This window comes from Bufo gargarizans, chromosome 5 (genome assembly GCF_014858855.1).
Source record: "Bufo gargarizans isolate SCDJY-AF-19 chromosome 5, ASM1485885v1, whole genome shotgun sequence".
Lineage (NCBI taxonomy): Eukaryota > Metazoa > Chordata > Amphibia > Anura > Bufonidae > Bufo > Bufo gargarizans.
In genome coordinates, this window is record NC_058084.1 from 213,279,121 (window position 1) to 213,292,915 (window position 13,795).

The 13,795-nt window shown below is 46.1% G+C and overlaps 1 protein-coding gene across 6 annotated transcripts in view; it reads right to left on the bottom strand.

The window, feature by feature from the left end:
* SEPTIN7 (septin 7) overlaps positions 1–10,165 on the bottom strand; it is a 108,865-nt gene extending 98,700 nt beyond the window's left edge. For 2 of the 6 annotated variants that reach the window (XM_044292724.1, XM_044292722.1), the window contains exon 1: positions 7,823–7,883. In XM_044292724.1, the coding sequence (XP_044148659.1) occupies positions 7,823–7,856 (34 nt within the window). In that variant the 5' untranslated portion in view covers positions 7,857–7,883. Of the gene's footprint in view, positions 1–6,598; positions 6,601–7,498; positions 7,530–7,786; positions 7,789–7,822; positions 7,884–9,938 lie in introns of those variants that run through there. The other 4 variants (XM_044292728.1, XM_044292723.1, XM_044292725.1 and 1 more) reach the window with 4 other exon arrangements.
* Positions 10,166–13,795: the final 3,630 nt, after the last annotated feature.

A 13,795-nucleotide genomic window follows, 5' to 3' on the forward strand; every position in this document is an offset into this window, starting at 1 on the left:
TTCTTCACAGAAGTTCGGGCTTGGGATTGGTGTTCTGTAGATTGTATTATTTTCCCTTATAACATGGTTACAAGTGATGCGTGAAAATCACCGCTCATGTGCACAGCCCCATAGAAATGAATGGGTCCCGATTCAGTGCAGGTGCAATGCGTTCACCTCACGCATCGCATCCGCGCGGAATACTCGCCCGTGTGAAAGGGGCCTTTAAGTTTGCAAACTCCGTTTTGAATACCTTGAGGGTGTAGTTTCTAAAATGGGGTCATTCTATTACAAACCGGATTCCCAAAAAGTTGGGACACTATACAAATCGTGAATAAAAACTGAATGCAATGATGTGGAGGTGCCAACTTCTAATATTTTATTCAGAATAGAACATAAATCACGGAACAAAAGTTTAAACTGAGAAAATGTACCATTTTAAAGGGAAAAATATGTTGAATCAGAATTTCATGGTGTCAACAAATCCCAAAAAAGTTGGGACAAGGCCATTTTCACCACTGTGTGGAATCTCCCCTTCTTACAACACTCAGACGTCTGGGGACCGAGGAGACCAGTTTCTCAAGTTTAGAAATAGGAATGCTCTCCCATTCTTGTCTAATACAGGCCTCTAACTGTTCAATCGTCTTGGGCCTTCTTTGTTGCACCTTCCTCTTTATGATGCGCCAAATGTTCTCTATAGGTGAAAGATCTGGACTGCAGACTGGCCATTTCAGTACCCGGGTCCTTCTCCTACGCAGCCATGATGTTGTGATTGATGCAGAATGTGGTCTGACATTATCTTGTTGAAAAATGCAGGGTCTTCCCTGAAAGAGATGACGTCTGGATGGGAGCATATGTTGTTCTAGAACCTGAATATATTTTTCTGCATTGATGGTGCCTTTCCAGACATGCAAGCTGCCCATGCCACACGCACTCATGCAACCCCATACCATCAGAGATGCAGGCTTCTGAACTGAGCGTTGATAACAACTTGGGTTGTCCTTGTCCTCCTTGGTCCGGATGACACGGCGTCCCAGATTTCCAAAAAGAACTTTGAATCGTGACTCGTCTGACCACAGAACAGTCTTCCATTTTGCCACACTCCATTTTAAATGATCTCTGGCCCAGTGAAAACGCCTGAGCTTGTGGATCTTGCTTAGAAATGGCTTCTTCTTTGCACTGTAGAGTTTCAGCTGGCAACGGCAGATGGCACGGTGGATTGTGTTCACTGACAATGGTTTCTGGAAGTATTCCTGAGCCCATTCTGTGATTTCCTTTACAGTAGCATTCCTGTTTGTGGTGCAGTGTCGTTTAAGGGCCCGGAGATCACGGGCATCCAGTATGGTTTTATGGCCTTGACCCTTATGCACAGAGATTGTTCCAGATTCTCAGAATCTCCAGATTATGTTATGCACAGTTGATGATGATAGATGCAAAGTCTTTGCAATTTTTCGCTGGGTAACACCTTTCTGATATTGCTCCACTATCTTTCTGCGCAACATTGTGGGAATTGGATATCCTCTACCCATTTTGGCTTCTGAGAGACACTGACACTCTGAGAAGCTCTTTGTATACCCAATCATGTTGCCAATTGACCTAATTAGTGTTAATTGCTCTTCCAGCTCTTCGTTATGCTCAAATTTACTTTTTCCAGCCTCTTATTGCTACTTGTCCCAACTTTTTTGGGATTTGTTGACACCGTGAAAATTTGAATCAACTTATTTTTCCTTGAAAATGATACATTTACTCGGTTTAAACGTTTGATCTGTCATCTACGTTCTATCACAAATAAAATATTGACATTTGCCATCTCCACATCATTGAATTCAGTTTTTATTCACAATTTGTTTAGTGTCCCAACTTTTTGGGAATCCGGTTTGTATGTAAGCCTCACAAAGTGACCTGAACTGGTCCTTAAAAAGTGGGGTTTGGAGGATATCCAGCATCTGTATGACCACTACCATACCAGCCTGCATCTCAGCAAGGGGAGATGTCACCCAGTATTAATGTGACCCTGAAGCAGAACCCAAAATAAAGGGTGCACCGCATTAGTTGTGTGATCATTGGCCAAGCACCACTAGCAGTTTATACTTTGCCAATCTCAGCTTAATGGCATTTAAAGGGTTTTCTGAGATCTTACAACTGATTATTTATCCTCAGTATCTGATCGTGAGGGTCCGAGACCCAGGTCCCCCGCCAATTAGCTGTTTGAGAAGGCACTGGCAGTCCTACGAGTGCTGCAGCCTACTCCCTGCTTACCAAGCACAGAGCCGTACATTGTATAGCGGCTGTGCATGACATCGCAGCTTAGCCCCATTCACTTAAAAAAAAAAATGGGCAGCGCCTAGGCCAAATGATCGATGAATGTGTTGTGTCACTGGCCTAGGAAAAGCTGCAAGATGGCCACGGTGCTACGACGAGCACTAGTGTCTTCTCAAACAGCTGATTGGCGGGGATCCTAGGTGTCGGACCCTCACCGGCCAGATGCTAATGACCTATCCAGAGGTCAGGGGTTCTTTATTTTATTTTGCGGTAGTGTACGAGTATGAAATCTACTGCAGCATGCATCACTGATGCCCGTGGAGGAACATTGGTGGTACAGATGATTGTCAAGACTAAGGCCATGATTAAAACACAGCACATCATATCTGCCCAGTCCTATCAAAAGTGCAGACAAAGTGAGGCAGTTGCAGAGAGAGCAGAGCCTCTAGGTGTAAAGGCAACGCCCCTGTTACACCTAGATGCTTATCTGCATATAGTAAAAAAAAATTAAAAAAAAGGGCTCTTTCACACTTGCGTTGTTCTTTCCCATCCGTCGTCGGGGCTCTATGCCGGAAGAATCCTGATCAGGATTATCCCAATGCATTCTGAATGGAGAGAAATCCGTTCAGGATGCATCAGGATGTCTTCAGTTCAGGACCGGAACGTTTTTTTGGCCGGAGAAAATACCGCAGCATGCTGCGCTTTTTGCTCCGGCCAAAAATCCTGAACACTTGCCGCAAGACAGGATGCGGAATTAATGCCCATTGAAAGGCATTAATCCGGATCCGGCCTTAAGCTAAACGTCGTTTCGGCGCATTACCGGATCCGACGTTTAGCTTTTTCTGAATGGTTACCATGGCTGCCAGGACGCTAAAGTCCTGTTTGCCATGGTAAAGTGTAGTGGGGAGCAGTATACTTACCGCGTCCGTGCGGCTCCCGGGGCGCTTCAGAGTGACGTCAGGGCGCCCCACGTGCATGGATGACGTGATCACATGGATCACATCATCCATGCGCATGGGGCGCTCTGATGTCATTCTGGAGCGCCCCGGGAGCCGCACGGACGGTAAGTATACTGCTCCCCTGCTCCCCACTACTACTATGGCAACCAGGACTTTAATAGCGTCCTGGCTGCCATAGTAACACTGAACGCATTTTGAAGATGGATCAGTCTTCAAATGCTTTCAGTTCACTTGCAGTGTTACGGATCCGGCGGGCACTTCCGGCAAATGGAGTACACGAAAGATCCGGACAACGCAAGTGTGAAAGAGCCCTTACAGGTCAGCCAGTGTCATGGGTACAAATCTGCTGACATATGCGCTTTAAGTGCCTAAAGAGGAGCTGTCACCTCTCCTGACAAGTCTATTTTAGTAACAACTTGCATTCCCCATGTACTAACTGGAGAATCTATTCATATAGCTCTATATTTGCCAATTACTCCATTATTCATACTAGAAGTTTATGAACGAATCCTCTACTGGGTGTTACCAGCTGGGGAGTGTCACCGTACAGTCTGACACTGTTCAATTAGTACTGCCAGTGTCAGGCTGTACAGGGACACTCCCCAACACCCAGGAGAGGATTAGGATGGGCGATATCAAAAATATTCAGACGATAACGATATTAAGAAATGTATCGCAATAACTACCAGTTTAAAAGAAAAAAAACACAAGGAGACGTTATACTGTATATGGGGGCAGCCGCAAGGAGACGTTATACTGTATATGGGGGCAGCCGCAAGGAGACGTTATACTGTATATGGGGGCAGCCGCAAGGAGACAATCCATTACAGTATGGGGGCAGCAGCCACCCCGCCATGTCTTATGGCCACCTGTGTGACCTGCCTGCCACCACCATACAGTAATTCCTTCTGGTTGGTCATGTCATGGGGGAGGGAGGGACTCATGATGGCTCATTCCCTGCCTGCTGGCTGCTATTTCAATGTGCAGTGCGGTGCGTGCAGCTAGTTGCAGGCAGGCAGGAGTAGACCAGAGTCAGACAGGGCTGCGCAGCACTCTGCGCAGTAAAATACATAATTGGGGTCATCTGATAGACAGACACATTACACCTTTAAACAGGGCCAGGCTCCGGCAGCTGTAATATATAGGGTCTCTCTCCGCAGGCGAAGTGAATTCTGTGGGGGACGGAGTGGGACTAAGTTCAGAGACTTTCCCGCCACTTGCTCCTGTACTGCGCTGCTCAGCCTCAGGGGCCTCGCCCGGGCGCTAGACGTCGGTGGGTGGAGTCAGCAAGGAGGAGCCTGGGCAGTTTTTGAAGTGGTCAGCGCACATGACAGCTTCGTTGATGTCACAAAATGTGTATCACCCAGCACTAGGAGAGGATTCATTCATAAACTTCTAGTATGAATAATGGAGTAATAGCACAACACAGTTATATAAAAAGATGCTCAAGAATCGGTATTACCTGGGGAATGCAAGTCGTTACTGAAAGACATGTCAGGAGAGGAGAAGCGTCCCCTTTAAGTACAAAAATGACTTCCTAAAATAGCAACAAGTTCAAAAGATACGATCCACATGCAGCATGCTTGTGAGTACAGTCTTCATACAGTGTTGGAATGCATATCACGTTCTCAGCTACTAGGTGACCATCTTCAGATCTTTCATATACTGGACTATGAGATTATACTATAACAGATCCTCCCATTACACCAAATATTAGCACACAAATATAAGGACGGCACTCTGGAGGGGACAAATGCACATGTTACCGTTATCTGGCGCTGGGGTTAAGCAAGCCTCAAACAACAAAAAAGAAAGTTAGAAGGAAAACATGGAAATCTAGAACTGGCAAGGAACAGGTTAAACTAGCATGCCTGTGGGTTGAGAGACCACACTGCTGAAGGCTGTCTCTGTTCCAAAGTGATGAGGAAGAAACTTTTTTTGCCCAGGACTGAACGCAGCCCACTGCACAGAAGGCAGTATATGTCTTACATGCAGGATACGTAAGGCAAGCGGAAAAGGTAAAATGCAGGAAAGTCGGAAAAGGAAATTCCAGAAGCCCGAGAGGACATTCCCCTATCACGCAGGGAGGCTTCTGGATGTGGCCGTTCTAAATACTCCAGATGCTGATATACAGATATCGACTATTACTATACATTGCCCGCACTTTCTTCAGTTTCAGGTGCTTTCCGCCCAGTCTACCATCTACCAAAAAAGATGGAAATGAATTGCTACGTTCACATCTCCATTACTGAGATCCGGAGCAAATGCTGTTGGCACACAGTGCTTTTTGTATGGCCGGATCTCATTACAGTAAATGGGGATCCGGCGGTGAAGTGGAGAATCCTGCGCAATCCAGGAGGCTGCTTTGTAATAAACAGCCCGTCTCTCCTTAGGCCACATTCGCATCACTGTATGTATTTTGTGGTCCTCAAATTGCAGATACACAAAATATGCAGGTTGCATCTGAACTCTTTTGCGGACCCAGTGACTTCAATGGGTTCATAGTGCGCATTTTGCGATATAGGACATGTTCTATCACTTTGCAGAACAGACATACGGATCATCTGTGTGTGCTTTCCGCATTTGTATATTCATTACCCAAAAAGATGGTATATGTACTCAAGTCAATGGGCCCACAAAATATAATGCGGACGGCACACGGATTACATCCATATTTTGCGGATCCGTGACTTGCAGTTGTGTGCATGAGGCCTAAGTCCAAAGATTAACCCTTTGGGCCCTTTTAAATGAACAGATACATCCCAATATATGTTTGAGTACCATTCAGGTGTTTATGTGTACGCCAACGGAAGGCTAAAATGTAGTGTTGAACCCCACATATGACATCCATAGACAGGGGGTTCTCTTTATGAGACAACCCACATAATGACATTGATGCCTTGATGGGTCAGCTACTTCACCAGTCTGGACGTGGCATTCCATTCTTCGTAAGGCGAGACCCGCATGTATCACAGCATTTCCTGTAGTTGCGCTGTAAGGCCTGGACTGCACTGCGACTTTTTAGAGCGCTACGGATTGATATTAACTATTGAGTAACAGCTGCAGTCCACAAGAATGCATTCATGTGGACTGCAGCTGTAGTTAAATAGTTAAAATCAGTTGCGCTACAAAAAAGTCTAATGTGGGTAAAGATGCCACGTCCTGTGCCATCAGGCTCACTTTCAATGAGATCGTATGTGCAGAATGAGCATTTATAGCACAGAAATAAAAAATAAAAAAGTCGTTGCTTTCACTTCAGAATCAAGGATCAGACTAAACAAATGAGAGCACTTCCTCTATCTCTGCCCAGAAGGAGAATCATGGGAAGCCATCCATCAGTCCCAACTCAAGTTTCAGGGCTGGGCAGCCATTAACTCTGTGTGTGCAGCTTCCTGTACAGCTCCAGAGTGACAACACCGTCTGCGTCTGAAGTCCCAGAGCCAGGACAAGCGTGACAGTCGCATCACTAATAGTTAGGAGCACCCCTATTGTATTCATTGTAACCCATATATTATGGAAGTAGATCAACGTGCCGTTAACCCCTTAACTATTTTGGGAATATTCCCCATTTGGAAATCCTTATCCATGTTTTCCACATTTCGGGACACCATGACATGATCTTTAACCAATCTATATGGATAAAAAAAATTGTATAGAATATAGTTTTAACTTTTCACTGTTCGAATCCACAGGCCATGAGTAAGGATCTCATGCAGGTCCAAAATGCATTAGCTGTGGAGTTTATTTAAGGGGGTTATGCCACAATGAACACCAGACATCATACAGTACATGCCAACCTCTTTCTAACCAAGCTAGAACCAGCCCTGTACCTCACATGGATCCAGGAAGGGGGGGGTCCTTTCTGCTGCAGCTCTCCCTGCAACTGTCATAGCTTCCAACAGAACATATGGCTGGCAGCAGTTGAAGATTTAAAACATGCGTACGACCACCTCAGCAAAAGAGCAAACAGTGGCTATGCTAAATGTTTAATTCCACACAATTACAATAGTATTCAGATCAGGGATTAAGACTGTAGAATATTTTTTCATGGGACGACCCCTTTAAATATATCTCGGACATTACTTATATCTGGATCTCCACCTCATACACATTACCAGGACACAATGCTTCTCTGTTCTCTTGGAATGTGTTAGCAGTCCAGTGATGGTTCCACTGAAAAGGACTGTTAGGAGCAATCGGCTACAATGCACTAACTAAAACCATACCACCAGACAATGCCAAAGTCTACCGTAATCCCCTGTTATGGTTCAGAAAAGATGCCGTAAAAGGATATAAACCATGGTTAGGATCCATCTACAGTGTATCTGTTTGACAGCCGCCCTGTAAAGTAAATGAGTAGTCCCATGCCTGCTTTCTCCTGGTGGTACACACACACACGGGAGACGCCCACCACTCAGAAGAGTCTCACCCAGCCACACAGACAACTGCATCACTTCCAAGCCTCTGCTGCCGAAGCACATATTATTTCTACGTGACTAACAAAATGAAAACTCTTTTCTAAAGCCAAGGGAGCAATCCAGAGACGTGAGGAATATCACTCACTGATGCTACAGGTCACAAAAAACAGCTGACGAGCAGACGCAACCACAAAAAGCGTTCACCTTCCAGTCCCTGCTCTTCCATTTCCTCCCACATGAAGGTATCTTCTTTCCGGCAGGACAGCTATGCAGCCCCCCAGACATAAATTAGGTGAAGGATGGTCTCTGACAGCCACCCGCAACCAAACCCTTGCATCCCTAGCAATGTCCTGAGGGAGGAGCCGCTTCCTGATGTCCAGCCCCGAGAATACAAAATGAGAAAAAACTTCCGTTCCCACAGTCACCAATGCAATTTACCTCGGCAGGCTGAAAGTGAGAGGAAACTCCACTTAGGAGTAAATTTGGATAGAAATTACTTATTATGCTGTTTACAAGCAGGAGGGACCTGGTAGTCACTTCCTACAACGTAACTAGCATCCAGTGCAACGTTACCGCGCCGGCTGACCTTTGCGACTACCACCCAGTAACGCGCCGGCTGACCTTTGGGACTACCACCCAGTAACGCGCCGGCTGACCTTTGGGACTACCACCCAGTAACGCGCCGGCTGACCTTTGGGACTACCACCCAGTAACGCGCCGGCTGACCTTTGGGACTACCACCCAGTAACGCGCCGGCTGACCTTTGGGACTACCACACACGGGGCAAGTAACCATGTTTTGTGGATCCACAGTCTAAACCCACTCTTCCCATTACAGCGCACATGCAGGATATTAGGATATAGTGACTTCCAGCTTCTATGGAATGTATGACCCCTATATACCCTTATTAGGGACATAAAATACATAATAGTCATTAAATGGGTAGAAAACGCACAGTGTGAACAGAGAATACGTTTATGTATTTGGAACATGAGGGTCTGAGTAGAATACACATGCAGTATACATGCATGCTCCTCCAGTCCAAGCATGCATGTTTATGTGTTAGTTGAAAGCTACATAGTGCCGTCACATACGGTGGACTTCTTCAACTTCCATTCATGTGAATCAAACATTCTCAAAGTGCTGGAATTTACCACCATGCAAATGCTTGGGGCCCCAGAGATCAGAGGGCCCATTTGCAGGTCAAAGGCAGGGAAAAAACAGAAATGTGAACAAGGCCTTACCAGGCTAATGGGGACAGAGCGTAACAGTGTAACGCGGCAGAGCAGAGACCCCCCCAAATAACTTGGCTTGAGCCCTGGGCACCCTAAGGCAATTTTTGGCCATAAATCACCTTTAAGAAATCAATACTCCAAAGAATAATAAAAAGGAGCCTAAACAGCAATTTCCTAACCTATCAACAAACCAAGAAAAAGTGGCAAGCAGTAGAGGGTGCCTGCCGCTCAACAGACAGGATACAGGCTCCCATAAACAGCAGTCTGCCTTCTGATGGATTTATAGACCCCCCCCCCCCTCTCCCTCAGCCCTGCCGGCTTCCTGTGAAGCCGCCACTACTACTACTCTCAGCGTTAGAAGCAGATCCTACATTCCACTGAGGAGGAAGTGATGTCACCGGCAGAACAGTACGCAGAGTATGACATAATGCGCCGGCTATTTACAGAAGAATCATCCCGACATCGGGCAACCTGCCAACTAAACGCATGCCACTAATACGTAGGTATATCTGTCAATATGTAAATCACATACAATCCCGAGTCACAATGTACAACGAAAACTGCACAAAAAGCGTATAAAGTGGACAACGCGTGGCAGTGGGCACAACGGCTGGAAGATTTACCATTACATCCGTTTTCCAGCCATACATGGACAGCCGCGACAATTTTGTTATAAAGGGGTGTGGTCAAATGGTGACATATGGTGACAGGGGAAATGAATGAGGCTCACCATGGCGTGGGCACTACTCAAGCATGCCCGCTGTGTACAGTAGGCATCATATGATCTACTCAGGGGGACAAACAATGCACCAATTCACACAAACACTGCAGATCTGTTCCCTCCTGAAATATGGGACCACAACAAGTAACCCCCAGAGTCACCAGCAGCACAGGCCATCCCTCCATGAGGGTCTCACTACAGGGAAGTAGCAGCCAAGTACTGGGGGGACACCATGGAGCCCCCTCAGCAGCAGGCCTGTACCCAGCTCCCCCCTCCTCTCTGCGGGGCCTCTTCCCTCCATCACCGAGCAGCACACAGCGGTCCCTCCTCACACATACACGCACAGGCCGGATATGAGACTCACCCATGGTGCCTCTGGTGCTGGACCCACTCCGCCTGGCCTGCTGCGACTCTCTGCTCTCAGTAACTGACACAGCCACCGGACGTCGCCGTGCGCGCTACGTCTACGGACGGCAAGGAAGCGGCGACTACAGCCCACCCGGTGACGTCACGGAGTGGGAGGGGCGTCGGCTGTGGAATCCGCACGGCCCGCCCGTACAGCGGGAGATGGGAGTGGTGGGACAGGCCGCTTCCGCCCGCACACTACAGCCCTCAGAGCGCCGCGAATGACAAAATGGAGGCCGCGCGCTCTGACGTGGATAATATATCCTGTGTGTTCGAGGGGTGGAGAACATGTCTTCCGCTGCTAGGCTGGTTCTCTACGACGTGGAGAACTACAACTCTCAGCATGTGGCTGTTTTTATCATGCTTATGGGAGTGCCATAGAAGTAAAGGCCAGAAGTGTATATAGACCGGTGCCATATAGCGGAGAGCTAATGTAGAAGCGGCCCATGGCTTATTTTTCTGCTGCATTTGTATAGAATCTGACACATTCTGATGTATTCCAGGGTCACTAAATTTTCACCAAACTTTTGATATTTTATAGCAACATCTTGGATTTTGATCAATGGGGATCCGAGTTCTGGGACCCCCAAGGATGTAGTAGAGAAGTGCTCACCTATTGCACTCTCATCACTGCAGGAGTGGAAACCAGAGGGACTCAATAGAAAGGCTATAGGTCCATCTCCTGCTATATCATTGGTTCTTTCTCCTAGTGGTCATGGGGGTCTCCGCGGTCAGACACCCCCCACTGATCGCTAGAAAGAAAAGTGCTCATATATTCTCTCCTCACTGCAGAAGAGTGAGGGCCCATCTCCTGCAGTGAGGAGAGAGTGCTATATGACTGATCATCTCCTAGTGATCATGGGGGTCTCTGCACTCAGACCCCCACTCATCTCTAGAATGAAAGTGCTCACATATCGCATTCTCTTCTCACTGCAGAAGAGGAAGCAAGATGGACTCAATAGAAAGTCTATAGGCCCAAATCCTGCTATAAAACTGATTCTCTCTCCTCCTTCTAGTGACCATGGGGGTCTCAGTACTCCGACCCCCACCAATTGCCTGAACGAAAGTGCTCACATATTGCATTCTTTCCTCGCTGCAGGAGAAGAAACTAGATGGACTCAATAGAAAGTCTCTAGGCTCATCTCCTGCTATAACTGATTCTCTCTCCTCCTTCCAGGTCATGGATCATGGAGGTCTCAGCACTTAGGCACCACTCACAGAAGAGGAAGCAAGATGGACTCTATAGAAAGTGTCTAGGCCCATCTCCTGTAGTGAGGAGAGAATTCTGTATGACTACTTCACGCTCCGCATTCTAGGGACCAGTGGGAGTGTCGGGACTCAGACCTCCCATCGATTAAACTTTTTTTTATATATATGTCTATGACCAAAAGTTTGAAAACGTCAGTGACTCTTTAAAGAGGCTATTTTCCAAAATTATTAGAATGAGGGCCCCTCTTTTTAGGAGTTTGGATTGAACTCCATTTAATGTCCATGGGACTCTGTGTTTAGTGATGTTGAAAACTCAAGTAGTGAGCAAGCCAGACAGTTTTATTGTCCTGGGTGATGTGTAGGCCATCTCCATATATCTATACACCCTAAGGCAGGGGTCAGCAAAGTTTGGCACTCCAGGTGTTGTTAAAGTACAACTCTCAGCATGCTCTATTCACTTCTATGGAAGTTTTGAGAACAGCCAAGCAAGTGTGGATGCTGGGAGTCCTAGTTTCACCATATCTGGAGTTTCGAAGGTTGTTGATCCCTGCCCTAAGGGGAGAATCCTCCACTATTAGGCTACATTCACACGAACGTATTTTGTTTCCATGTCCGTTCCGTTTTTTTGCGTATTGGATGACCCATTCAACTCAGTGGGTCTGCAAAAAATGCGGACAGCACATCGTCTGCTGTCCGTTCCGTAGCTCTGCGAAAAAAAATAGAGCATGTCTTATTGTCCGTTTTGCGGACAAGGATAGACATTGTTACAATGGATCCACACAAAAAAAGGATGCCAAAAGTACGACACTTTGCAGAAAAAATCCACCGTAACATAGTACTAGCAAAGCGCAGGAATTGACCTGCCCTGCGGGTGTACAAATTCTTAACATGTCAATTGTGCGATATATGCTGCAGATTTTACCCTTTTCAGTGGAAGATTGAGATCTGAGAAAAATCATCATCAAATTTGGAACAAAAGCCGAAGTAACACATGCGGTTTTTCAGTGTGGAAATGCACAAAAGACCGTGTGGATTTTCTGTTTTGAAATCTGCCCTTGTGTGCAGGGAGCTACTGCATACAGTAGTCCAGATTTACTAATGTGTCTGCTCCAAAAATCTTTCTAAAAAATTTCTGCCACAATTTAGAGCATCTAATGGGAGATTCCTATACATTTTCCCATACACCAGTCATAATCTCCCTTTGCGGGAGAATGATAGGCCTACTTTATTATAGAAGGCAAATGTCTCTTAATAAATCACATTTCTCATGCTCCATGCCTCAGAAACTGAGGTCAACCCCTTGTCTGGCGTAGACTTGAGCTATAACCTATGCCAGTTTCTAGTGTAAGTTATAATGTCAGGGACGTTGGAAGTGTCAAGGGGACCTAGTCTTGGTGCTTTGTTGCTGTAAAAAACATTGACCCAGTAGGCCTTCGAAGATGGGATAATTGCAAGGAGCAGCCATTGTTCTCTGCCTCGTGAGAGTACAAGGCAGGGATGGCTTGTTTGGATAAATAATGCTGACTAGATCTCTCTAAGTTGGGCTGAGCACGCTCCAGTTTCCTAAAGGCAGCAGAATCCATTATGTGGTGCAGCAGCGACTGCACCACCAGAAACTTGGCCAGGTGGGAGTTAAGCTTGCACACCATTGGATTGCTCGAAGTGTGGAGTTGTTTCCGGCCACACATTACCTTATCGATGGCTGATGGAGCAGAAGAGGAGTGGGAGAAGCAGTAACATCATGATGACAAGAATACTGTATTTCATATGGATGCCTCTGGGCTGCTGCAAAGGAGACCTGGAGAAGGAGGACAGTCTTGTTGCTCTAGCTGGTGGCCACTTCTGTTTTTCCATAAGATCTGTTGATGCTGCTGCATGTGCTGCAATAAAACCTCTCACACCTTAGTTTAAAGGGGTATTTCGGTAAAGTAACTTAATTTTTGAAAAACTGCATTGAGGCTGCAAGCTGTGACCCAACTAGAACCCATACCTATACATATAACCAGAGTTTCAGTTTACCTTGCAATCCATTTGTCTAGCTCCTTTGTGAGCCTGCAACACATTGAGAGTATCATGATGCCTGTTCCTCCCTCACAAAACTTCAAAGACTACAATCCCTAGCTTTCCTGCTGTGAATGTTGATGTTTATTGATTGGCTGCCTGATATACAGTCTGGTCACGCCCCCTCTACTCAGTAATCACCAGCTATATGATATATTATTGTAGGCTCCTTTGTACCCCTACCAATTCCCTGCTCTGTATTTGCCCTAAGTGCTACCACCATGTATATACGCTACTCACAGAAAGTTAGGAATATTTGACTTTCAGGTTAAAATTATTGAAAATATAAAAAGTTCAAAACTGTTCACAGTGATAGTAGTATATCATGAAAGATTGAATTAGAAGCATGCAATGGTGAGTTTCTCATCTCAAACAATTTATTGAAACAAAAGCCAACAACAGTGGTGGGTATAACCCCACAAAAATGCCAATGTCTCAGTAACTTGTTATGTGGCCTTGAGCATCAATTACAGCTTGACAATAACATCTCATGCTGTTCATAAGTCAACTTATTGTCTGCTAAGGCAGGGCATCCCACTTTTCTTG